The sequence below is a fragment of the Condylostylus longicornis genome, unplaced genomic scaffold, assembly GCF_029603195.1.
Source record: "Condylostylus longicornis isolate FDR11 unplaced genomic scaffold, ASM2960319v2 ptg000022l, whole genome shotgun sequence".
Classification (NCBI taxonomy): domain Eukaryota; kingdom Metazoa; phylum Arthropoda; class Insecta; order Diptera; family Dolichopodidae; genus Condylostylus; species Condylostylus longicornis.
The window spans coordinates 3,186,835-3,213,531 of record NW_026577991.1 but is presented as its reverse complement, the minus strand read 5'-3'; the positions used below and the strand labels follow the sequence as shown (position 1 = coordinate 3,213,531).

Sequence of the window (26,697 nt, the reverse complement as noted above, 5' to 3'; positions counted from 1 at the left end):
GGTCACCGAGAGGAGCCATCAAATCTTTGTCAGGCTTTGTTTGTTTATCAGTTAGTGTTGGTTTATCTGTTACCCCCTTTTTCTTCCTTTTTATCAGGAATTACAGGTTTATGTGGCTTGTCTGACTCTTTTTTAACGTCAACGAGGGCAGATTTATGATCATCTAATTCTATAGGATGCACCTTTTCAGGAGACATGGTTAAATCTTTGTCTGGACTGTGTATGACAGACTTTAATGGTTTCTCAATTACAGAAGGTGTATCTATTACTGCTTTATCTTCTTTTTTATCGGATACTACGGGTTGCTTTGGTTCGTCTAAAGTTTCTTTAAGGTCATCGAGAGGAGCCATCAAATCTTTGTCAGGCTTTGTTTGTTTGTCAGTTAGAGTTGGTTTTTCTGTTACCCCTATTTCTTCCTTTTTATCAGGAATTACAGGTTTATGTGGCTTGTCTGACCCTTCTTTAAGGTCGTCGAAAGGAGATATATGATCATCTAATTCTATAGGGTGCACCTTTTCTGGAGAAATGGTTAAATCTTTGTCTGGACTGTGTATGACAGACTTTAATGGTTTCTCAATTACAGAAGGTGTATCTATTACTGCTTTATCTTCTTTTTTATCGGATATTACGGGTTGCTTTGGTTCGTCTAAAGTTTCTTTAAGGTCATCGAGAGGAGCCATCAAATCTTTGTCAGGCTTTGTTTGTTTGTCAGTTAGAGTTGGTTTTTCTGTTACCCCTTTTTCTTCCTTTTTATCAGGAATTACAGGTTTATGTGGCTTGTCTGACCCTTCTTTAAGGTCGTCGAAAGGAGATATATGATCATCTAATTCTATAGGGTGCACCTTTTCAGGAGACATGGTTAAATCTTTGTCTGGAATGTGTATGACAGACTTTAATGGTTTCTCAATTACAGAAGGTGTATCTATTACTGCTTTATCTTCTTTTTTATAGGATACTACGGGTTGCTTTGGTTCGTCTAAAGTTTCTTTAAGGTCATCGAGAGGAGCCATCAAATCTTTGTCAGGCTTTGTTTGTTTGTCAGTTAGAGTTGGTTTTTCTGTTACGCCTTTTTCTTCCTTTTTATCAGGAATTACAGGTTTATGTGGCTTGTCTGACTCTTCTTTAACGTCACCGAGGGGAGATTTATGATCATCTAATTCTATTGGGTGCACCTTTTCAGGAGACAGGGTTAAATCTTTGTCTGGACTGTGTATGACAAACTTTAATGGTTTCTCAATTACAGAAGGTGCATCTATTACTGCTTTATCTTCTTTTTTATCGGATACTACGGGTTGCTTTGGTTCGTCTAAAGTTTCTTTAAGGTCATCGAGAGGAGCCATCAACTCTTTGTCAGGCTTTGTTTGTTTTTCAGTTGGAGCTGGTTTTTCTGTTACGCCTTTTTCTTCCTTTTTATCAGGAATTACAGGTTTATGTGGCTTGTCTGACCCTTCTTTAAGGTCGTCGAAAGGAGATATATGATCGTCTAATTCTATAGGGTGCACCTTTTCGGGAGAAATGGTTAAATCTTTGTCTGGACTGTGTATGACAGACTTTAATGGTTTCTCAATTACAGAAGGTGTATCTGTTACTGCTTTATCTTCTTTTTTATCGGATACTACGGGTTGCTTTGGTTCGTCTAAAGTTTCTTTAAGGTCACCGAGAGGAGCCATCAAATCTTTGTCAGGCTTTGTTTGTTTGTCAGTTAGAGCTGGTTTTTCTGTTACCCCTTTTTCTTCCTTTTTATCAGGAATTACAGGTTTATGTGGCTTGTCTGACTCTTCTTTAACGTCACCGAGGGGAGATTTATGAGCATCTAGTTCTATAGGGTGCACCTTTTCAGGAGACTTGATTAAATCTTTTTCTGGACTGTGTATGACAGACTTTAATGGTATCTCAATTACAGAAGGTGTATCTATTCCTGCTTTATCTTCTTTTTTATCGGATACTACGGGTTGCTCTGGTTCGTATAAAATTTCTTTAAGGTCATCGAGAGAAGCCATCAAATCTTTGTCAGGCTTTGTTTGTTTTTCAGTTAGAGCTGGTTTTTCTGTTACCCCTTTTTCTTCCTTTTTATCAGGAATTACAGGTTTATGTGGCTTGTCCGACCCTTCTTTAAGGTCATCGAAAGGAGATATATGATCATCTAATTCTATAGGGTGCACCTTTTCAGGAGACATTATTAAATCTTTGTCTGGACTGTGTATGACAGACTTTAATGGTTTCTCAATTACAGAAGGTGTATCTATTACTGCTTTATCTTCTTTTTTATCGGATACTACGGGTTGCTTTGGTTCGTCTAAAGTTTCTTTAAGGTCACCGAGAGGAGCCATCAAATCTTTGTCAGGCTTTGTTTGTTTGTCAGTTAGAGCTGGTTTATCTGTTACCCCTTTTTCTTCCTTTTTATCAGGAATTACAGGTTTATGTGGCTTGTCTGACTCTTTTTTAACGTCAACGAGGGCAGATTTATGATCATCTAATTCTATAGGATGCACCTTTTCAGGAGACATGGTTAAATCTTTGTCTGGACTGTGTATGACAGACTTTAATGGTTTCTCAATTACAGAAGGTGTATCTATTACTGCTTTATCTTCTTTTTTATCGGATACTACGGGTTGCTTTGGTTCGTCTAAAGTTTCTTTAAGGTCATCGAGAGGAGCCATCAAATCTTTGTCAGGCTTTGTTTGTTTGTCAGTTAGAGTTGGTTTTTCTGTTACCCCTATTTCTTCCTTTTTATCAGGAATTACAGGTTTATGTGGCTTGTCTGACCCTTCTTTAAGGTCGTCGAAAGGAGATATATGATCATCTAATTCTATAGGGTGCACCTTTTCTGGAGAAATGGTTAAATCTTTGTCTGGACTGTGTATGACAGACTTTAATGGTTTCTCAATTACAGAAGGTGTATCTATTACTGCTTTATCTTCTTTTTTATCGGATACTACGGGTTGCTTTGGTTCGTCTAAAGTTTCTTTAAGGTCATCGAGAGGAGCCATCAAATCTTTGTCAGGCTTTGTTTGTTTGTCAGTTAGAGTTGGTTTTTCTGTTACCCCCTTTTTCTTCCTTTTTATCAGGAATTACAGGTTTATGTGGCTTGTCTGACCCTTCTTTAAGGTCGTCGAAAGGAGATATATGATCATCTAATTCTATAGGGTGCACCTTTTCAGGAGACATGGTTAAATCTTTGTCTGGAATGTGTATGACAGACTTTAATGGTTTCTCAATTACAGAAGGTGTATCTATTACTGCTTTATCTTCTTTTTTATAGGATACTACGGGTTGCTTTGGTTCGTCTAAAGTTTCTTTAAGGTCATCGAGAGGAGCCATCAAATCTTTGTCAGGCTTTGTTTGTTTGTCAGTTAGAGTTGGTTTTTCTGTTACGCCTTTTTCTTCCTTTTTATCAGGAATTACAGGTTTATGTGGCTTGTCTGACTCTTCTTTAACGTCACCGAGGGGAGATTTATGATCATCTAATTCTATTGGGTGCACCTTTTCAGGAGACAGGGTTAAATCTTTGTCTGGACTGTGTATGACAAACTTTAATGGTTTCTCAATTACAGAAGGTGCATCTATTACTGCTTTATCTTCTTTTTTATCGGATACTACGGGTTGCTTTGGTTCGTCTAAAGTTTCTTTAAGGTCATCGAGAGGAGCCATCAACTCTTTGTCAGGCTTTGTTTGTTTTTCAGTTGGAGCTGGTTTTTCTGTTACGCCTTTTTCTTCCTTTTTATCAGGAATTACAGGTTTATGTGGCTTGTCTGACCCTTCTTTAAGGTCGTCGAAAGGAGATATATGATCGTCTAATTCTATAGGGTGCACCTTTTCGGGAGAAATGGTTAAATCTTTGTCTGGACTGTGTATGACAGACTTTAATGGTTTCTCAATTACAGAAGGTGTATCTATTACTGCTTTATCTTCTTTTTTATCGGATATTACGGGTTGCTTTGGTTCGTCTAAAGTTTCTTTAAGGTCATCGAGAGGAGCCATCAAATCTTTGTCAGGCTTTGTTTGTTTTTCAGTTGGAGCTGGTTTTTCTGTTACGCCTTTTTCTTCCTTTTTATCAGGAATTACAGGTTTATGTGGCCTGTCTGACTCTTTTTTAACGTCACCGGGGGGAGATTTATGATCATCCAATTCTATAGGGTACACCTTTTCAGAAGACATGGTTAAATCTTTGTCTGGACTGTGTATGACAGACTTTAATGGTTTCTCAATTACAGAAGGTGTATCTATTACTGCTTTATCTTCTTTTTTATCGGATACTACGGGTTGCTTTGGTTCGTCTAAAATTTCTTTAAGGCCATCGAGAGAAGCCATCAAATCTTTGTCAGGCTTTGTTTGTTTTTCAGTTAGAGCTGGTTTTTCTGTTACCCCTTTTTCTTCCTTTTTATCAGGAATTACAGGTTTATGTGGCTTGTCCGACCCTTCTTTAAGGTCACCGAGGGGAGATTTATGATCATCCAATTCTATAGGGTACACCTTTTCAGAAGACATGGTTATATCTTTGTCTGGACTGTGTATGACAGACTTTAATGGTTTCTCAATTACAGAAGGTGTATCTATTACAGCTTTATCTTCTTTTTTATCGGATACTACGGGTTGCTTTGGTTCGTCTAAAATTTCTTTAAGGCCATTGAGAGAAGCCATCAAATCTTTGTCAGGCTTTGTTTGTTTTTCAGTTAGAGCTGGTTTTTCTGTTACCCCTTTTTCTTCCTTTTTATCAGAAATCACAGGTTTATGTGGCCTGTCTGACTCTTTTTTAACGTCACCGAGGGGAGATTTATGATCATCCAATTCTATAGGGTACACCTTTTCAGAAGACATGGTTAAATCTTTGTCTGGACTGTGTTTGACAGACTTTAATGGTTTCTCAATTACAGAAGGTGTATCTATTACTGCTTTATCTTCTTTTTTATCGGATACTACGGGTTGCTTTGGTTCGTCTAAAATTTCTTTAAGGCCATCGAGAGAAGCCATCAAATCTTTGTCAGGCTTTGTTTGTTTTTCAGTTAGAGCTGGTTTTTCTGTTACCCCTTTTTCTTCCTTTTTATCAGGAATTACAGGTTTATGTGGCTTGTCCGACCCTTCTTTAAGGTCATCGAAAGGAGATATATGATCATCTAATTCTATAGGGTGCACCTTTTCAGGAGACATGGTTAAATCTTTGTCTGGACTGTGTATGACAGACTTTAATAGTTTCTCAATTACAGAAGGTGTATCTATTACTGCTTTATCTTCTTTCTTATCGGATACTACGGGTTGCTTTGGTTCGTCTAAAGTTTCTTTAAGGTCACCGAGAGGAGCCATCAAATCTTTGTCAGGCTTTGTTTGTTTGTCAGTTAGAGCTGGTTTTTCTGTTACCCCCTTTTTCTTCCTTTTTATCAGGAATTACAGGTTTATGTGGCTTGTCTGACTCTTTTTTAACGTCAACGAGGGCAGATTTATGATCATCTAATTCTATAGGATGCACCTTTTCAGGAGACATGGTTAAATCTTTGTCTGGACTGTGTATGACAGACTTTAATGGTTTCTCAATTACAGAAGGTGTATCTATTACTGCTTTATCTTCTTTTTTATCGGATACTACGGGTTGCTTTGGTTCGTCTAAAGTTTCTTTAAGGTCATCGAGAGGAGCCATCAAATCTTTGTCAGGCTTTGTTTGTTTTTCAGTTAGAGCTGGTTTTTCTGTTACCCCTTTTTCTTCCTTTTTATCAGGAATTACAGGTTTATGTGGCTTGTCTGACCCTTCTTTAAGGTCGTCGAAAGGAGATATATGATCATCTAATTCTATAGGGTGCACCTTTTCAGGAGAAATGGTTAAATCTTTGTCTGGACTGTGTATGACAGACTTTAATGGTTTCTCAATTACAGAAGGTGTATCTATTACTGCTTTATCTTCTTTTTTATCGGATACTACGGGTTGCTTTGGTTCGTCTAAAGTTTCTTTAAGGTCATCGAGAGGAGCCATCAAATCTTTGTCAGGCTTTGTTTGTTTGTCAGTTAGAGTTGGTTTTTCTGTTACCCCCTTTTTCTTCCTTTTTATCAGGAATTACAGGTTTATGTGGCTTGTCTGACTCTTCTTTAACGTCACCGAGGGGAGATTTATGATCATCTAATTCTATTGGGTGCACCTTTTCAGGAGACAGGGTTAAATCTTTGTCTGGACTGTGTATGACAAACTTTAATGGTTTCTCAATTACAGAAGGTGCATCTATTACTGCTTTATCTTCTTTTTTATCGGATACTACGGGTTGCTTTGGTTCGTCTAAAGTTTCTTTAAGGTCATCGAGAGGAGCCATCAAATCTTTGTCAGGCTTTGTTTGTTTTTCAGTTGGAGCTGGTTTTTCTGTTACGCCTTTTTCTTCCTTTTTATCAGGAATTACAGGTTTATGTGGCTTGTCTGACCCTTCTTTAAGGTCGTCGAAAGGAGATATATGATCGTTTAATTCTATAGGGTGCACCTTTTCAGGAGAAATGGTTAAATTTTTGTCTGGACTGTGTATGACAGACTTTAATGGTTTCTCAATTACAGAAGGTGTATCTATTACTGCTTTATCTTCTTTTTTATCGGATATTACGGGTTGCTTTGGTTCGTCTAAAGTTTCTTTAAGGTCATCGAGAGGAGCCATCAAATCTTTGTCAGGCTTTGTTTGTTTTTCAGTTAGAGCTGGTTTTTCTGTTACCCCTTTTTCTTCCTTTTTATCAGGAATTACAGGTTTATGTGGCTTGTCTGACCCTTCTTTAAGGTCGTCGAAAGGAGATATATAATCATCTAATTCTATAGGGTGCACCTTTTCAGGAGACATGATTAAATCTTTGTCTGGACTGTGTATGACAGACTTTAATGGTTTCTCAATTACAGAAGGTGTATCTATTACTGCTTTATCTTCTTTCTTATCGGATACTACGGGTTGGTTTGGTTCGTCTAAAGTTTCTTTAAGGTCACCGAGAGGAGCCATCAAATCTTTGTCAGGCTTTGTTTGTTTGTCAGTTAGAGCTGGTTTTTCTGTTACCCCCTTTTTTTTCCTTTTTATCAGGAATTACAGGTTTATGTGGCTTGTCTGACTCTTTTTTAACGTCACCGAGGGCAGATTTATGATCATCTAATTCCATGGGGTGCACCTTTTCAGGAGACATGGTTAAATCTTTGTCTGGACTGTGTATGACAAACTTTAATGGTTTCTCAATTACAGAAGGTGTATCTATTACTGCTTTATCTTCTTTTTTATCGGAAACTACGGGTTGCTTTGGTTCGTCTAAAGTTTCTTTAAGGTCATCGAGAGGAGCCATCAAATCTTTGTCAGGCTTTGTTTGTTTTTCAGTTGGAGCTGGTTTTTCTGTTACGCCTTTTTCTTCCTTTTTATCAGGAATTACAGGTTTATGTGGCTTGTCTGACCATTCTTTAAGGTCGTCGAAAGGAGATATATGATCATCTAATTCTATAGGGTGCACCTTTTCAGGAGACATGGTTAAATCTTTCTCTGGACTGTGTATGACAGACTTTAATGGTTTCTCAATTACAGAAGGTGTATCTATTACTGCTTTATCTTCTTTTTTATCGGATATTACGGGTTGCTTTGGTTCGTCTAAAGTTTCTTTAAGGTCATCGAGAGGAGCCATCAAATCTTTGTCAGGCTTTGTTTGTTTTTCAGTTAGAGCTGGTTTTTCTGTTACCCCTTTTTCTTCCTTTTTATCAGGAATTACAGGTTTATGTGGCTTGTCTAACCCTTCTTTAAGGTCGTCGAAAGGAGATATATGATCATCTAATTCTATAGGGTGCACCTTTTCAGGAGACATGGTTAAATCTTTCTCTGGACTGTGTATGACAGACTTTAATGGTTTCTCAATTACAGAAGGTGTATCTATTACTGCTTTATCTTCTTTCTTATCGGATACTACGGGTTGCTTTGGTTCGTCTAAAGTTTCTTTAAGGTCATCGAGAGGAGCCATCAAATCTTTGTCAGGCTTTGTTTGTTTGTCAGTTAGAGCTGGTTTTTCTGTTACCCCTTTTTCTTCCTTTTTATCAGGAATTACAGGTTTATGTGGCTTGTCTGACTCTTCTTTAACGTCACCGAGGGGAGATTTATGATCATCTAATTCTATTGGGTGCACCTTTTCAGGAGACAGGGTTAAATCTTTGTCTGGACTGTGTATGACAAACTTTAATGGTTTCTCAATTACAGAAGGTGCATCTATTACTGCTTTATCTTCTTTCTTATCGGATACTACGGGTTGCTTTGGTTCGTCTAAAGTTTCTTTAAGGTCATCGAGAGGAGCCATCAAATCTTTGTCAGGCTTTGTTTGTTTTTCAGTTGGAGCTGGTTTTTCTGTTACCCCTTTTTCTTCCTTTTTATCAGGAATTACAGGTTTATGTGGCTTGTCTGACCCTTCTTTAAGGTCGTCGAAAGGAGATATATGATCGTTTAATTCTATAGGGTGCACCTTTTCAGGAGAAATGGTTAAATTTTTGTCTGGACTGTGTATGACAGACTTTAATGGTTTCTCAATTACAGAAGGTGTATCTATTACTGCTTTATCTTCTTTTTTATCGGATATTACGGGTTGCTTTGGTTCGTCTAAAGTTTCTTTAAGGTCATCGAGAGGAGCCATCAAATCTTTGTCAGGCTTTGTTTGTTTTTCAGTTAGAGCTGGTTTTTCTGTTACCCCCTTTTTCTTCCTTTTTATCAGGAATTACAGGTTTATGTGGCTTGTCTGACCCTTCTTTAAGGTCGTCGAAAGGAGATATATAATCATCTAATTCTATAGGGTGCACCTTTTCAGGAGACATGATTAAATCTTTGTCTGGACTGTGTATGACAGACTTTAATGGTTTCTCAATTACAGAAGGTGTATCTATTACTGCTTTATCTTCTTTCTTATCGGATACTACGGGTTGGTTTGGTTCGTCTAAAGTTTCTTTAAGGTCACCGAGAGGAGCCATCAAATCTTTGTCAGGCTTTGTTTGTTTGTCAGTTAGAGCTGGTTTTTCTGTTACCCCTTTTTCTTCCTTTTTATCAGGAATTACAGGTTTATGTGGCTTGTCTGACCCTTCTTTAAGGTCGTCGAAAGGAGATATATAATCATCTAATTCTATAGGGTGCACCTTTTCAGGAGACATGATTAAATCTTTGTCTGGACTGTGTATGACAAACTTTAATGGTTTCTCAATTACAGAAGGTGTATCTATTACTGCTTTATCTTCTTTTTTATCGGAAACTACGGGTTGCTTTGGTTCGTCTAAAGTTTCTTTAAGGTCATCGGGAGGAGCCATCAAATCTTTGTCAGGCTTTGTTTGTTTTTCAGCTGGAGCTGGTTTTTCTGTTACGCCTTTTTCTTCCTTTTTATCAGGAATTACAGGTTTATGTGGCTTGTCTGACCATTCTTTAAGGTCGTCGAAAGGAGATATATGATCATCTAATTCTATAGGGTGCACCTTTTCAGGAGACATGATTAAATCTTTGTCTGGACTGTGTATGACAAACTTTAATGGTTTCTCAATTACAGAAGGTGTATCTATTACTGCTTTATCTTCTTTCTTATCGGATACTACGGGTTGGTTTGGTTCGTCTAAAGTTTCTTTAAGGTCACCGAGAGGAGCCATCAAATCTTTGTCAGGCTTTGTTTGTTTGTCAGTTAGAGCTGGTTTTTCTGTTACCCCTTTTTTTTCCTTTTTATCAGGAATTACAGGTTTATGTGGCTTGTCTGACTCTTTTTTAACGTCACCGAGGGCAGATTTATGATCATCTAATTCCATGGGGTGCACCTTTTCAGGAGACATGGTTAAATCTTTGTCTGGACTGTGTATGACAAACTTTAATGGTTTCTCAATTACAGAAGGTGTATCTATTACTGCTTTATCTTCTTTTTTATCGGAAACTACGGGTTGCTTTGGTTCGTCTAAAGTTTCTTTAAGGTCATCGAGAGGAGCCATCAAATCTTTGTCAGGCTTTGTTTGTTTTTCAGTTGGAGCTGGTTTTTCTGTTACGCCTTTTTCTTCCTTTTTATCAGGAATTACAGGTTTATGTGGCTTGTCTGACCATTCTTTAAGGTCGTCGAAAGGAGATATATGATCATCTAATTCTATAGGGTGCACCTTTTTAGGAGACATGGTTAAATCTTTCTCTGGACTGTGTATGACAGACTTTAATGGTTTCTCAATTACAGAAGGTGTATCTATTACTGCTTTATCTTCTTTTTTATCGGATATTACGGGTTGCTTTGGTTCGTCTAAAGTTTCTTTAAGGTCATCGAGAGGAGCCATCAAATCTTTGTCAGGCTTTGTTTGTTTTTCAGTTAGAGCTGGTTTTTCTGTTACCCCTTTTTCTTCCTTTTTATCAGGAATTACAGGTTTATGTGGCTTGTCTAACCCTTCTTTAAGGTCGTCGAAAGGAGATATATGATCATCTAATTCTATAGGGTGCACCTTTTCAGGAGACATGGTTAAATCTTTCTCTGGACTGTGTATGACAGACTTTAATGGTTTCTCAATTACAGAAGGTGTATCTATTACTGCTTTATCTTCTTTCTTATCGGATACTACGGGTTGCTTTGGTTCGTCTAAAGTTTCTTTAAGGTCATCGAGAGGAGCCATCAAATCTTTGTCAGGCTTTGTTTGTTTGTCAGTTAGAGCTGGTTTTTCTGTTACCCCTTTTTCTTCCTTTTTATCAGGAATTACAGGTTTATGTGGCTTGTCTGACTCTTCTTTAACGTCACCGAGGGGAGATTTATGATCATCTAATTCTATTGGGTGCACCTTTTCAGGAGACAGGGTTAAATCTTTGTCTGGACTGTGTATGACAAACTTTAATGGTTTCTCAATTACAGAAGGTGCATCTATTACTGCTTTATCTTCTTTCTTATCGGATACTACGGGTTGCTTTGGTTCGTCTAAAGTTTCTTTAAGGTCATCGAGAGGAGCCATCAAATCTTTGTCAGGCTTTGTTTGTTTTTCAGTTGGAGCTGGTTTTTCTGTTACCCCTTTTTCTTCCTTTTTATCAGGAATTACAGGTTTATGTGGCTTGTCTGACCCTTCTTTAAGGTCGTCGAAAGGAGATATATGATCGTTTAATTCTATAGGGTGCACCTTTTCAGGAGAAATGGTTAAATTTTTGTCTGGACTGTGTATGACAGACTTTAATGGTTTCTCAATTACAGAAGGTGTATCTATTACTGCTTTATCTTCTTTTTTATCGGATATTACGGGTTGCTTTGGTTCGTCTAAAGTTTCTTTAAGGTCATCGAGAGGAGCCATCAAATCTTTGTCAGGCTTTGTTTGTTTTTCAGTTAGAGCTGGTTTTTCTGTTACCCCTTTTTCTTCCTTTTTATCAGGAATTACAGGTTTATGTGGCTTGTCTGACCCTTCTTTAAGGTCGTCGAAAGGAGATATATAATCATCTAATTCTATAGGGTGCACCTTTTCAGGAGACATGATTAAATCTTTGTCTGGACTGTGTATGACAGACTTTAATGGTTTCTCAATTACAGAAGGTGTATCTATTACTGCTTTATCTTCTTTCTTATCGGATACTACGGGTTGGTTTGGTTCGTCTAAAGTTTCTTTAAGGTCACCGAGAGGAGCCATCAAATCTTTGTCAGGCTTTGTTTGTTTGTCAGTTAGAGCTGGTTTTTCTGTTACCCCTTTTTCTTCCTTTTTATCAGGAATTACAGGTTTATGTGGCTTGTCTGACCCTTCTTTAAGGTCGTCGAAAGGAGATATATAATCATCTAATTCTATAGGGTGCACCTTTTCAGGAGACATGATTAAATCTTTGTCTGGACTGTGTATGACAAACTTTAATGGTTTCTCAATTACAGAAGGTGTATCTATTACTGCTTTATCTTCTTTTTTATCGGAAACTACGGGTTGCTTTGGTTCGTCTAAAGTTTCTTTAAGGTCATCGGGAGGAGCCATCAAATCTTTGTCAGGCTTTGTTTGTTTTTCAGCTGGAGCTGGTTTTTCTGTTACGCCTTTTTCTTCCTTTTTATCAGGAATTACAGGTTTATGTGGCTTGTCTGACCATTCTTTAAGGTCGTCGAAAGGAGATATATGATCATCTAATTCTATAGGGTGCACCTTTTCAGGAGACATGGTTAAATCTTTCTCTGGACTGTGTATGACAGACTTTAATGGTTTCTCAATTACAGAAGGTGTATCTATTACTGCTTTATCTTCTTTTTTATCGGATAGTACGGGTTGCTTTGGTTCGTCTAAAGTTTCTTTACGGTCATCGAGAGGAGCCATCAAATCTTTGTCAGGCTTTGTTTGTTTTTCAGTTAGAGCTGGTTTTTGTGTTACCCCTTTTTCTTCCTTTTTATCAGGAATTACAGGTTTATGTGGCTTGTCTGACTCTTTTTTAACGTCAACGAGGGGAGATTTATGATCATCTAATTCTATAGGGTGCACCTTTTCAGGAGACATGGTTAAATCTTTGTCTGGACTGTGCATGACTGACTTTAAAGGTTTCTCAATTACAGAAGGTGTATATATTACTGCTTTATCTTCTTTTTTATCGGATACTACGGGTTGCTTTGGTACGTCTAAAGTTTCTTTAAGGTCATCGAGAGGAGCCATCAAATCTTTGTCAGGCTTTGTTTGTTTGTCAGTTAGAGCTGGTTTTTCTGTTACCCCTTTTTCTTCCTTTTTATCAGGAATTACAGGTTTATGTGGCTTATCTGACTCTTCTTTAACGTCACCGAGGGGAGATTTATGATCATCTAATTCTATAGGGTGCACCTTTTCAGGAGACATGGTTAAATCTTTGTCTGGACTGTGCATGACTGACTTTAAAGGTTTCTCAATTACAGAAGGTGTATCTATTACTGCTTTATCTTCTTTCTTATCGGATAGTACGGGTTGCTTTGGTTCGTCTAAAGTTTCTTTAAGGTCACCGAGAGAAGCCATCAAATCTTTGTCAGGCTTTGTTTGTTTGTCAGTTAGAGCTGGTTTTTCTGTTACCCCTTTTTCTTCTCTTTTATCAAAAATTACAGGTTTATGTGGCTTGTCAGAGTCTTTCTTAAATTCATCGAGAGGAGATTTATGATCATCTAATTCTGTAGGGTGCACCTTTTCAGGAGATATGGTTAAGTCTTTGTCTGGACTGTGTATGACTGACTTAAATGGTTTCTCAATTACAAGAGGTGTATCTATTACTTCTTTATCTTCTTTTTTATAGGATACTACGGGCTTCTTTGGTTCGTCTAAAGTTTCTATAAGGTCATCGAGGGGAGTCATCAAGTCTTTGTCAGGCTTTGTTTGTTTTTCAGTTGGAGCTGGTTTTTCTGTTACCCCTTTTTCTTCCCTTTTATCAGAAACTACAGGTTTATGTGGCTTATCTGATTCTTCTTTAAGGTCATCGAAGGGAGATTTATGGTCATCTAATTCTATAGGGTGCACCTTTTCAGGAGACATGGTTAAATCTTTGTCTGGACTGTGTATGACTGACTTTAATGGTTTCTCAATTACAGAAGGTGTATCTATTACTGCTTTATCTTCTTTTTTATCGGAAACTACGGGTTGCTTTGGTTCGTCTAAAGTTTCTTTAAGGTCATCGAGAGGAGCCATCAAATCTTTGTCAGGCGTTGATTGTTTTTCAGTTAGAGCTGGTTTTTCTGTTACCCCTTTTTCTTCCCTTTTATGAAAAATTACAGGTTTATGTGGCTTGTCTGAGTCTTTCTTAAGGTCATCGAGAGGAGATTTATGATCATCTAATTCTGTAGGGTGCACCTCTTCAGGAGAAATAGTCAAATCTTTGTCTGGACTGTGTATGACAGACTTTAATGGTTTCTCAGTTACAGAAGGTGTATCTATTACTGCTTTATCTTCTTTTTGATCGGATACTACGGGGTGCTTTGGTTCGTCTAAAGTTTCTTTAAGATCACCGAGAGAAGCCATCAAATCTTTGTCAGACTTTGTTTGTTTGTCAGTTAGAGCTGCTTTTTCTGTTACCCCTTTTTCTTCCTTTTTATCAGGAATTACAGGTTTATGTGGTTTGTGAGAGTCTTTCTTAAATACATCGAGAGGAGATTTATGATCATCTAATTCTGTAGGGTGCACCTTTTCAGGAGATATGGTTAAGTCTTTGTCTGGTCTGTGTATGACTGACTTTAATGGTTTCTCAATTACAGAAGGTGTATCTATTACCTCTTTATCTTCTTTTTTATGGGATACTACGGGTTTCTTTGGTTCGTCTAAAGTTTCTATAAGGTCATCGAGGGGAGTTATCAAGTCTTTGTGAGGCTTTGTTTGTTTTTCAGTTGGAGCTTGTTTTTCTGTTACCCCTTTTTCTTCCCTTTTAACAAAAATTACAGGTTTATGTGGCTTGTCTGAGTACTTCTTAAGGTCATCGAGAGGAGATTTATGATCATCTAATTCTGTAGGGTGCACCTTTTCAAGAGAAATAGTTAAATCTTTGTCTGGACTGTGTATGACTGACTTTAAAGGTTTCTCAATTACAGAAGGTGTATCTATTACTGCTTTATCTTCTTTTTTATCGGACACTACGGGTTGCTTTGGTTCTTCTAAAGTTTCTTTAAGGTCATCGAGAGGAGCCATCAAATCTTTGTCAGGCTTTGTTTGTTTTTCAGTTAGAGCTGGTTTTTCTGTTACCCCTTTTTCTTCCTTTTTATCAGGAATTACAGGTTTATGTGGCTTGTCTGACCCTTCTTTAAGGTCGTCGAAAGGAGATATATGATCATCTAATTCTATAGGGTGCACCTTTTCTGGAGACATGGTTAAATTTTTGTCTGGACTGTGTATGACAGACTTTAATGGTTTCTCAATTACAGAAGGTGTATCTATTACTGCTTTATCTTCTTTCTTATCGGATACTACGGGTTGCTTTGGTTTGTCTAAAGTTTCTTTAAGGTCATCGAGAGGAGCCATCAAATCTTTGTCAGGCTTTGTTTGTTTTTCAGTTAGAGCTGGTTCTTCTGTTACCCCTTTTTCTAACCTTTTATCAAAAATTACAGGTTTTTGTGGCTTGTCTGAGTCTTTCTTAAGGTCATCGAGAGGAGATTTAAGATCATCTAATTCTGTAGGGTGCACCTTTTCAGGAGAAATAGTTAAATCTTTGTCTGAACTGTGTAACACAGACTTTAAAGGTTTCCCCATTGCAGAAGATGTATCTATTACTGCTTTATCTTCCTTTTTATCGGATAATACGTGTTGCTTTGGTTCGTCTAAAGTTTCTTTAAGGTCATCGAAAGGAGCCATCAAATCTTTGTCAGGCTTTGTTTGTTTTTCAGTTAGAGCTGGTTTTTCTGTTACCCCTTTTTCTTCCTTTTTATCAGGAATTACAGGTTTATGTGGCTTGTCTGACCCTTCTTTAAGGTCGTCGAAAGGAGATATATGATCATCTAATTCTATAGGGTGCACCTTTTCAGGAGACATGGTTAAATCTTTGTCTGGACTGTGTATGACAGACTTTAATGGTTTGTCAATTACAGAAGGTGTATCTATTACTGCTTTATCTTCTTTTTTATCGGATAGTACGGGTTGCTTTGGTTCGTCTAAAGTTTCTTTAAGGTCATCGAGAGGAGCCATCAAATCTCTGTCAGGCTTTGTTTGTTTTTCAGTTAGAGCTGGTTTTTCTGTTATCCCTTTTTCTTCCCTTTTATCAGAAATTACAGGTTTATGTGGGCTGTCTGACTCTTCTTTAACGTCACCGAGGGCAGATTTATGATCATCTAATTCTATAGGTTGCATCTTTTCAGGAGAAATGGTAAAATCTTTATCCGGACTGTGTAACACAGACTTTAAAGGTTTCCCCATTGCAGAAGGTGTATCTATTACTGCTTTATCTTCTTTTTTATCAGATACTACGGGTTGCTTTGGTTCGTCTAAAGTTTCTTTAAAGTCATCGAGAGGAGCCATCAAATCTTTGTCAGGCTTTGTTTGTTTTTCAGTTAGAGCTGGTTTTTCTGTTACCCCTTTTTCTTCCCTTTTATCAAAAATTACAGGTTTTTGTGGCTTGTCTGAGTCTTTCTTAAGGTCATCGAGAGGAGATTTATGATCCTCTAATTCTGTAGGGTGCACCTCTTCAGGAGAAATAGTTAAATCTTTGTCTGGACTATGTATGACAGACTTTAATGGTTTTTCAATTACAGAAGGTGTATCTAATACTGCTTTATCTTCTTTTTTATCGGATACTACGGGTTGCTTTGGTTCGTCTAAAGTTTCTTTAAGGTCACCGAGAGAAGCCATCAAATCTTTGTCAGGCTTTGTTTGTTTGTCAGTTAGAGCTGCTTTTTCTGTTACCCTTTTTTCTTCCCTTTTATCAAAAATTACAGGTTTATGCGGCTTGTCTGAGTCTTTCTTAAATTCATCGAGAGGAGATTTATGATCATCTAATACTGTAGGGTGCACCTTTTCAGGAGACGTGGTTAAATCTTTGTCTGGACTGTGTATGACTGACTTTAGTGGTTTCTCAATTACAGAAGGTGTATCTAGTACTGCTTTATCTTCTTTTTTATCGGATACTACGGGTTTCTTTGGTTTGTCTAAAGTTTTTATAAGATCACCGAGAGAAGCCATCAAATCTTTGTCAGGCTTTGTTTGTTTGTCAAATAGAGCTGGTTTTTCTGTTACCCCTTTCTCTTCCCTTTTATCAGAAACTACTGGTTTATGTGGCTTATCTGATTCTTCTTTAAGGTCATCGAAAGGATATTTATGATCATCTAATACTACAGGGTGCGACTTTTCAGGAGACATGGTTAAATCTTTTTCTGGACTGTGGATGACTGACTTTAATGGTTTCTCAATTACAGAAGGTGTATCTATTACTGCTTTATCTTCTTTTTTATCGGATACTACGGGTTGCTTTGGTTCGTATAAAGTTTCTTTAAGGTCATCGAGAGGAGATTTATGATCATCTAATTCTGTAGGGTGCACCTTTTCAGGAGATATGGTTAAGTCTTTGTCTGGACTGTGGATGACTGACTTTAATGGTTTCTCAATTACAGAAGGTGTATCTATTACTGCTTTATCTTCTTTTTTATCGAATACTACGGGTTGCTTTGGTTCCTCTAAAGTTTCTTTAAGGTCATCGAGAGGAGACATCAAATCTTTGTTAGGCTTTGTTTGTTTTTCAGACAGAGCTGGTTTTTCTGTTACCCCTTTCTCTTCCCTTTTATCAGAAACTACTGGTTTATGTGGCTTATCTGATTCTTCTTTAAGGTCATCGAAAGGATATTTATGATCATCTAATACTATAGGGTGCGACTTTTCAGGAGACATGGTTAAATCTTTTTCTGGACTGTGGATGACTGACTTTAATGGTTTCTCAATTACAGAAGGTGTATCTATTACTGCTTTATCTTCTTTTTTATCGGATACTACGGGTTGCTTTGGTTCGTCTAAAGTTTCTTTAAGGTCATCGAGAGGAGATTTATGATCATCTAATTCTGTAGGGTGCACCTTTTCAGGAGATATGGTTGAGTCTTTGTCTGGACTGTGGATGACTGACTTTAATGGTTTCTCAATTACAGAAGGTGTATCTATTACTGCTTTATCTTCTTTTTTATCGGATACTACGGGTTGCTTTGGTTCGTCTAAAGTTTCTTTAAGGTCATCGAGAGGAGATTTATGATCATCTAATTCTGTAGGGTGCACCATTTCAGGAGATATGGTTAAGCCTTTGTCTGGACTGTGGATGACTGACTTTAATGGTTTCTCAATTACAGGAGGTGTATCTAGTACTTCTTTATCTTCTTTTTTATGGGATAGTACGGATTTGTTTGGTTCATCTAAAGTTTCTATAAGGTCATCGAGGGGAGCCATCAAGTCTTTGTCAGGCTTTGTTTGTTTTTCAGTTGGAGCTGGTTTTTCTGTTACCCCTTTTTCTTCCCTTTTATCAAAAATTACAGGTTTATGTGGCTTGTCTGAGTCTTTTTTAAGGTCGTCGAGAGGAGATTTATGATGACCCAATGGTATAGGGTGCACCTTATCAGGAGACATGGTTAAATCTTTTTCTGGAATGTGTATGACAGACTTTAGTGGTTTGTCAATTACAGAAGGTGTATCTAGTACTGCTTTATCTTCTTTTTTATCGGATACTACGGGTTGCTTTGTTTCGTCTAAAGTTTCTTTAAGGTCATCGAGTGGAGCCATCAAATCTTTGTCAGGCTTTGTTTGTTTTTCAGTTAGAGTTGGTTTTTCTGTTAACCCTTTTTCTTCCCTTTTATCAGGAATTACAGGTTTATGTTGCTTTTCTGAGTCTTTCTTAAGGTCATCGAGAGGAGATTTATGATCACCTAATTCTATAGGGTGCACCTTTTCAGGAGACGTGGTTAAATCTTTGTCTAGACTGTGTATGACTGACTTTAATTGTTTCTCAATTACAGAAGGTGTATCTGTTACTGCTTTATCTTCTTTTTTATCGGGTACTACGGGTTGCTTTGGTTCGTCTAAAGTTTCTTTAAGGTCATCGAGAGGAGCCATCAAATCTTTGTCAGGCTTTGTTTGTTTTTCAGTTAGAGCTGGTTTTTCTGTTATCCCTTTTTCTTCCCTTTTGTCAGAAATTACAGGTTTATGTGGCTTGTCTGAGTCTTTTTTAAGGTCGTCGAGAGGAGATTGATCATCCAATGCTATAGGGTGCACCTTTTCAGGAGACATGGTTAAATCTTCTTCTGGACTGTGTATGACAGACTTTAGCGGTTTGTCAATTACAGAAGGTGTATCTAGTACTGCTTTATCTTCTTTTTTATCGGATACTACGGGTTGCTTTGTTTCGTCTAAAGTTTCTTTAAGGTCATCGAGTGGAGCCATCAAGTCTTTGTCAGGCTTTGTTTGTTTTTCAGTTAGAGTTGGTTTTTCTGTTAACCCTTTTTCTTCTCTTTTATCAGGAATTACAGGTTTATGTGGCTTTTCTGAGTCTTTCTTAAGGTCGTCGAGTGGAGATTTATGATCACCTAATTCTATAGGGTGCACCTTTTCAGGAGACCTGGGTAAATCTTTGTCTTGGCTGTGTATGGCTGACTTTAATGGTTTCTCAATTACAGAAAGTGTATGTAGTACTGCTTTATCTTCTTTTTTAACGAATACTACGGGTTTCTTTGGTTCGTCTAAAGTTTCTTTAAGGTCATCGAGAGGAGCCATCAAGTCTTTGTCAGGCTTTGTTTGTTTTTCAGTTAAAGCTGGTTTTTCTGTTACCCCTTTTTCTTCCCTTTTATCAGAAGATACAGGTTTATGTTGCTTGTCTAATTCTTCTTTAAAGTCATCGAGAGGATATTTATGATCATCTAATTCTACAGTGTGTGAAATGTCAATTTCTTCTTTAAGGCTTTGGGAGGTTGCAATGTGAGTCATTGTGTAGTCTACAGATGCAGGATCTGTTAAAACATGTAATGCTTCCTCAAGACCTTTGACAATATGCTGGAGAGGTTTTCCACCTAAATTTTTTTCTATGGGCTTTTCTTGTGTTTTTGTTTCAAGACCTAGTCGTCTGTCAATTTCTTCCCGATTATAATAAGACAAAATGCGGTCAGTTTTCTCATCTAAAAATACGGGATCAGTTAAAACATGCATAGATTTCTCCAAAGTTTTAGCAACAGACTCAGGGTGTTTTTTAATAATTGGTGCAGTCTCCGCTGGGTTTTCTTGTATTTTTCTTTGAGAAAGCAACGAAAAATCTTCTTTTTCTTTAAAACCATGAGAGTCTTTCTTTATTAAGGTTACTGGTGCAGATAATACCTGTAAAGCTGTTTCCAGACTTTCTTCAACAGTGTGAACTAACAAAGGTTTTTCAGTAGCAGAGGTTTTTTCTATTATTTTCTTTTCGATTCTAATATCTGAGTCAACAGGTAAGTATAATTTCTCATTAACAACTGACATAGGATCTGTCAGAACATGTAAAGCTTTTCCTAAACTGTCTGCAATAGGGGAGGTAAGCGTATGATCAGTCTGTCCAATATATATAGGATCACCCAGAATATGCTTTGTTTTTTCAAGGTTTACGGTAGTACCTATTGATTTGTCAATAAATTCGGAAGTTTTTTCAGTTATACTTTCTAAATCCTTTTTATTAGAATGAACCACATCTGCTATAGGCATATACACATCATTTGCTGGAATTATTGAAGGCTCAGTGACCGAATAATTAATATCAGTTTTCGAAACAAGCGACGGTTTTTCTATATCTCTTTTGTACATATTATCGTCTCTAATACAAGCCAAATCAACTTTATCATCGATTAAGTTGTATTTGTTAATATCTTTCGAAATAGTTAGTGTGGAATCAGTCTTAATACTTTTTTTTTCTTTAAAATCGGTCTTTGAAATTTCTATTAAATTTTTACTTGAAGAAAGTTCGCCGGTTAGCGATTGAGGGGCTTTGTTCAATATCTCTGCACTACCTTCGGCTATATTTAGGGATTGTTTTATTTTTGGATCAGTAGTCTGATAGACTTTTTTACCATTAGTATCATCTAATGTGTCGTCGGAATTAACTTTTTCCAATTTTCTAATACTTTCATTTGATTTTACTTTTTCATCAACAACGCTAACTGCAATATTTTGATCATTCATTTTTACTGTGCTATCTTTATATAATAAAGAATCGGGAAGATGTTCTTTAGTTTCACCAATTGAGTCTTTTAACAATTCATCAAATGATGGGAACTCACGTTGTGTTATTGTTGTTATATGTGTTTCATATTTCTTTTTAAACGGTGCGATAGTAGGCATTGTTTCAGGATCACTAGTGATATCGGATTCAGTTAGAGTTTTATTCTTGGGCTTCCAAGTTATTATCTCCTCCTGCCGAATGTTACTAGAAACTCGGACTCTTGACAGTGTTGAAGTTGAGGTAGACGTTAATGTTACTGTTTTATCAGGTAAACTTGATATTGTTTTTTCAAAATCATTTTCGAAGTTTTTCCCATGCTGACTTGTTGAAGTTGTTTCAATAGTCTTGAACAAGTCCTTTTGAAAATCTTTTTCTAATTTATCGGATAATTCTTCTGTAGCAAAAGATGGTTCTTTTGCTGGAAGAAATTTATTTTCTTCACTTTGTTGATCCATTAAAATCTGAGATATTGATTTTTTCATTCCATGTTTTTTAAAAACATCTTCCAAAGGTAAATTTTGTACTAAAGGATCTGGATTGATTATCGGTATATCTTCCATAGTATTTATCTCTTCTTTGGGTACAGCTTCGACGTCAGTTATTAATTTTAAATCATGAAATTCAACAGTCGTCTGTATTTCGCTTGGCAAACTTGGGCTACTTGAAGACGTTTTATCTTCCTCTAAAGGCGTTATTGTTTGCTTTATTAAAATTACTTCTTTAATACTACTTTCGTTACTAGTATCGCCTCGATCACTATAAGTTAACTCTTGCTTTTCATCTTGTTTAAGTGGTGAGGAATCTTTTTTTAAAATTTGAGCCGTTTGAATGTCTTTCGTTTCAACAATACATTTTTCTATTTCAGAAACGTTTAAATTTTTGGCAATATCAGGTTTATGAGTTGGCTTAAATGGAATTGCCGACGTTGGTTCTTGTTTCCGAGGATGGCATTTCTCAAATATTGGTATTGTGCTTGAGATTTCTTCTTTAATTAGAGTTTCTAAACCCTCATGATCAGTTTCTTCAATATTTGACTCAGTTAGAAATTCATGCTTTGCTGAATATATGTCGGACAAAATTGTTTTCTGCAATGAACAATAGTCTTTTTCAGTTTCAATAAATTGAGCAATTTCTTGCAAAGATTCTGCAAAAATAGTTGAAGCTTTTAAAGTATCGGGTAATATCAACTCTTCTCTAATATCAACTTTTTTGTTAAGTTTTACTTTACTTTGTAAATCTGAGCTGAAGATTTGTTCCCTTTTTATGAAATCAGATATATTTCCTAAAGAAAGTTCAGTAGAAATGTGTTGTGGGTCTTTAGTTGCTTTAAACTCGGATAATTTGTCATCGGATTCTGTTTTTATTTTACTAATTTGATTTTTTAAATCAATAGAAGAACTAAATTTTTGTCCAGAAGTTATGACATCTGTTCCTGTTTTTAATGGATAATTTAAATCTTTGACACATGGGCTTGTTTTTGTGGCTTCTCTAGCCTCTTGAGAAAAATAATCTTCATCACATTCAGTGGTCGAAGATTCCTGTAGTGCTTTCTGATTTTGTACTGCTAAAGATGAAACAGTACGCTTCATACATAATTGTTCAGGAATGTAATTAGTATCTTGTTGAGCAATTTCCTTTTTTTCAATTTTCGAGATGTCTGTTGTCAAATTTAAATCCAAATCTTCTGGTGAAATAATTAAATTTTCCAATTCAGAAATATCTACTTCGCGCACTTGTTGTGTTTTTTGTTTTATTTCGAAAGGAATTGTGTGTAATTTTGACAATTCAGGTTTTTCTATTTTTGTTTCTTCACTTTCTTTTTGAATCGTGCTAAATTTTTGTTCGGCCAATATAAAACTTTTAACATTTTCTATTGATTGTTTGAATTCGTCTTCTCTGGGTTCTGATTTTTTTTCCTCAATAATTTTTTCCTGAATTTCATCTTCATCTTCTTCCATTGTTAATAATTTTTTTTCCTTTTCTTCTTCTTCGTTGGCAAGCATTGGGACAGTTCGCTTAATGCACGTTTCTTCTAAAATAATCCCAGTATCTGGTTCTAAACCCATTTCGTACTTATTTTCAGCCACCTTTTTCATAACTGATTCTCTTTCTTTCAAATCTTCAGAAGTCGGATTATCTAAAACTATTAGACTTTCAAGTGTAGCTATATCCACTTCACGTTCAAGTTGCGGTCTCGATTTTGTCTCGAAAGGAGTGGCATATAATTGTAAATTTGTATGTGTAGTTTTACTGTCCTTTTCAGTTTCTTTGAGCACAGAACTTAAAATTTGTTCCGCTTTTATAAAATTCGTTATTTGTTTCAATGAGTCGCCATGACCCTTAGCGGCCATTTCATTACTTTCACGATACTTTAAGTTTTCTAAAATGTCATTGTCTGTTTGATTTACTATCAGTTCCTGGCTGGGTTCTGCTAAGGCAGTAATCGTATGTTTCACACATACTTCTTCAGATGCAAAATCATTCGCTAATGTCAACGGTTTTTCATCTTTTAGACGATATTCTTGTTTTATCACAGTTTCTATTTTATCAATTTTTTTAACCTTTTTTTGCTCAAGCTCATCAGTTGAAATTACTTGATTTTCTATATCTTCAACGTCAATTGATCTTTCAATTTTTTGTTCAGCTCGAACTTTAAATGGAACAGCGTATAATTGAGATGCTACAGAGGGTTTTTGCGTATTATCAACGTCAATTGTAGTTGGAGTTACAATATTTAAATTATCGGTATATTTTCCCACTTTCGATATTAAATCAGACTTTTTTTCAGGACTAGCATCAGATTCACAACTGATAACTACTTCCGGTTCTACTTTAATTGGTGGCTCAATTTGCGCAGAAAACTTTTGTTCTTGTTTGATAAATTCAGCTACTTTACTAAGCGAATCAGTGTAGTCAATTGAAATTTGTTCCAGCGAGCCAAGCTCCTCAGAGTCCATCTTCGTTGAGAGGCTTAACGCTTTAGATGTATTTTTCTCTTCTTTGTCAGAATCTTTCACAGCCTTAATTTTATTGTCTCCGGTTAATAATAATTCACTTAGCTTATCTTGCATTGAGCTCTGTCTTTCAAACTTTTCTTTTAATTCCGAAACTTTTTTGGGAACAGCAAATTCATCACTTAATGTTGTTTTGTTGTCTGGAAATTTTATTTCCTTTTTTTCTATTATATTTTCTTTTAACTTTTGTGTTTCATCTTTCGATACTACCGATTTTTCTGCTTCAACGGTTTCTGAGCTTATAGATGAAGAATCTCGTTTTATAACCGATGAAATTGGTTCTCGTAGTGCTTTATTAATTGAACTAAAGTGTTGTTCCTGCCTTATAAAGGTAATAGTTTTATCAATTTGATCTGAAGTTTCTTCATCAAATTTCTGTTTATTATCAGGTAATAGCTCTGCTTTCGAAATAAAATCTTCAGAACTCGTTACTTCGGAAAGTTTTTTGTCTATTTTTCCTTGTTCAAACTGTTCTTTAAGCATTGAGACTTTACGTTTTATGCAAACTTTTTCACATACTGCTTCATCAATTTGCCTTAATTCATCAGATAGTTTAGCAGCATCTTTTGAATCAGCAATAGTGGATACTAGTGAAGTAACTTTTTTCGAATGAATTTCTTCTTCTGTTGGTTGAACCACAATTTGCTTCTCAACTTCATCTAGTTTAAATGGACGATCAGGCTGGGCAATACTCTTAGCTGTAAATGGAATTGCATGAAGGATAGAATCTTCTTTCTTTTTATCACATCTTTCTTCATCAATATCTTTATGGCTTAATTTTGTTTGCAAAGTGGAAACTTTCTCATATTTTATAAACTCGTCAATTATTTCTGCAGAATCAGTTACATCTCTGGGTATTTCTTCAATATTTTGTGATTCTTTTTGTACAATTTTTCTACTAGGACTCATAATTTTTTGTGACAGCTTAGCATTCTCTTCAATCAAACGAATTTTTTCTTTAACATCACCAGAACCATGTCGTTTTATTAATATTTCATCGTCAGTCATTCCACTTATTGGTGTTTTGACACTACTATCGGCATCTAATGGACTTAATGAGGCATCTTTAAATTCAACGCGATCAGTTAAAGTACCCGCTTCAGATGTATCAATTGTGTCATCAAAATCAACAGGGCTGGTTCCCTGATTGATTGAATAGGTTCGATCATTTATTTGGTCATCATCTGTTGGAAATGTAGTTGATATATTTGTCGTAATATCATCTTGCTGAATTGGACTTAGTCCAGCATCTGTCATCTCTAGCTCTTCAATTTCAACATCCAAACCTGTATCAGTTACAATACCCTTGTATCTTTTACCACTAGTTGGTTCTTCTGAATAACTTTTCGTTAGTGGACTTGTAGCAGTTTCAGTGAAACCTCTAGTTATCGATATACCAGTATCACTAATATTAGGCTGCGAAAAACTTTGGTCAGAATTAGGTGATTCACTTATTGAATCTGTACTTTGATAAATATGAATTGATTTTAATTTTGAAAAATTAACTTCAGTTGGCTTCTCACCACCACTAACAGCTTCTGATGTTCTTTGTATTCGTACACGTTTTGTATCATTTTTAATATCTGTTGTTTTAGTAATATATTCCGTTGTATGTTTAGTACTTTTACGACCAGATGAATGATCATCGGTTGTTAAACATATTTTTGATTCAGATGTTATTGAAATTTCAACATCTTGATGACCATATAAAGTTAATAAACTTTCAGAAACTGCAGTAGCATCTTTAGTTTTAACCTCTTTTCTACCAATTATTAACTTAAGTGATGGTATATCACTTTCTTTTTCTTTTGGTGTTGTATCAAACGGTGATGTACCACAATGACGCATTGTACCAGAATCTGATGTAATATTACTATCAATTCCACTAAAAGTTAATGTTAAATCTTTTCTTTCTTGACTTTCACTTAACTTTTGTTTGCGTTCTAAAATTATTTTATTTTCATCAGTTGTTCCTGTCATTGATTGAACACTTTCAGATTCAAAATCTTCAGCTGTAGCTAAACGAATTTCTTTTTTACTATCATTTAAATAATGTTCAGCACTTTCAATATCCATTTGTTCAATATCATTTGTGTAATCATCAATTAATTTATCATGTTGTACTGAATCCTCTACTATTTAATATTTTAAGTAAACATAGAAATTTCCAAAGATATGTTGCCACATTTCATTTATTTTGTTATATATGTCAGTTTTGTAATTAGTTATATATATATTTTTTTTATTTTCGAATAGTTGACAGAAGAATATTAGAAAGTAGCAGTCAAAGCAAAAATTTGTAATATTAATTTTTTTTTTGAGTAATATACACATATGCATATAGATATACATAAAAATATGATAAATATGTAGTATATTCGAGACGTTAATTTATGAAAGTATCAAATAAACATTATCATATTATTTTCGAAGAGAGTATTTGCAGCATGAAAATAATAGGAGATACAAAAGTAATAAAATATAACAAGTATAAGAATTCAATATCATTAATAAATTTAAATTAGAAAAAAAAAATATATATATATTTTTAATTTAATTATTTAAATACAAAAATAAATAAGTGTTTTTTTTTAATATATGATTATTATATTGTGCTATGCAATTAATTTTTGTGCTATGCTTTTGAATTAGTAATTATAAAGTATGAACACAAAAACAGAGATTTGATACTTTTTAAAAGGACGCAGATTATTTAATATTGAAAATATAACGTTTAAACATATATGCATGAAATTAGCTGTATATAATATTTATATATGAATATATAAAGCGAATAAGATGTTAATTTTTTTGTTAAATTTATTTTACTTATAAATTTTTTATTTCAAATAGCTCAATAAAATTTTTATAAGATTTCAATATAAAATTTATATAGTGAAGCAAGTTGATTTGATAGAAGCCTTTTGCATAATACTAAGCATATATAAACTACATATTGCATAATATATGATGTCGTGGAAAAAGTAATTTGGATATTTTTGTTATTATTACAAGGTACAATATAAACATATATATGTATATGTTTATCTAATATTATTTGTTAAAAGTTTTATAAAATTTCGTATATGTTTAATTACTTTTATTATACGGAATGACAATTCTAACAT

At 35.5% G+C, this 26,697-nt stretch overlaps 1 protein-coding gene across 1 annotated transcript; it reads right to left on the bottom strand.

The window, feature by feature from the left end:
* Positions 1-169: 169 nt before the first annotated feature.
* Positions 170-26,697, bottom strand: LOC129606937 (titin-like). Its single transcript, XM_055517585.1, has 30 exons — positions 26,679-26,697; positions 23,780-25,704; positions 22,618-23,725; positions 20,287-22,458; positions 15,290-20,202; positions 14,630-15,220; positions 11,330-14,560; positions 11,000-11,260; positions 10,340-10,930; positions 10,010-10,270; positions 8,659-9,940; positions 8,359-8,579; positions 7,699-8,289; positions 7,369-7,629; positions 7,072-7,299; positions 6,708-7,010; positions 6,378-6,638; positions 6,017-6,308; positions 5,717-5,967; positions 5,356-5,647; positions 5,056-5,306; positions 4,726-4,986; positions 4,396-4,656; positions 4,066-4,326; positions 3,736-3,996; positions 3,045-3,666; positions 2,085-2,995; positions 1,425-2,015; positions 232-1,355; positions 170-182 (listed from the first exon to the last, which is right to left on the bottom strand). The coding sequence occupies exons 1-30, from the start codon at positions 26,695-26,697 to the stop codon at positions 170-172; spliced, it is 23,610 nt and encodes a 7,869-aa protein (XP_055373560.1).

What these genes read in the sequence shown, in the direction of transcription:
- LOC129606937 (XM_055517585.1), bottom strand. An exon ending in TAGACAAGCCACATAAACCT is followed by an intron (nt 10,271 to 10,339) that starts GTAATTCCTGAT and finishes AAACAAACAAAG; the next exon opens with CCTGACAAAGATTTGATGGC. An exon ending in TAAAAAGGAAGAAAAAGGGG is followed by an intron (nt 5,968 to 6,016) that starts GTAACAGAAAAA and finishes AGCCTGACAAAG; the next exon opens with ATTTGATGGCTCCTCTCGAT.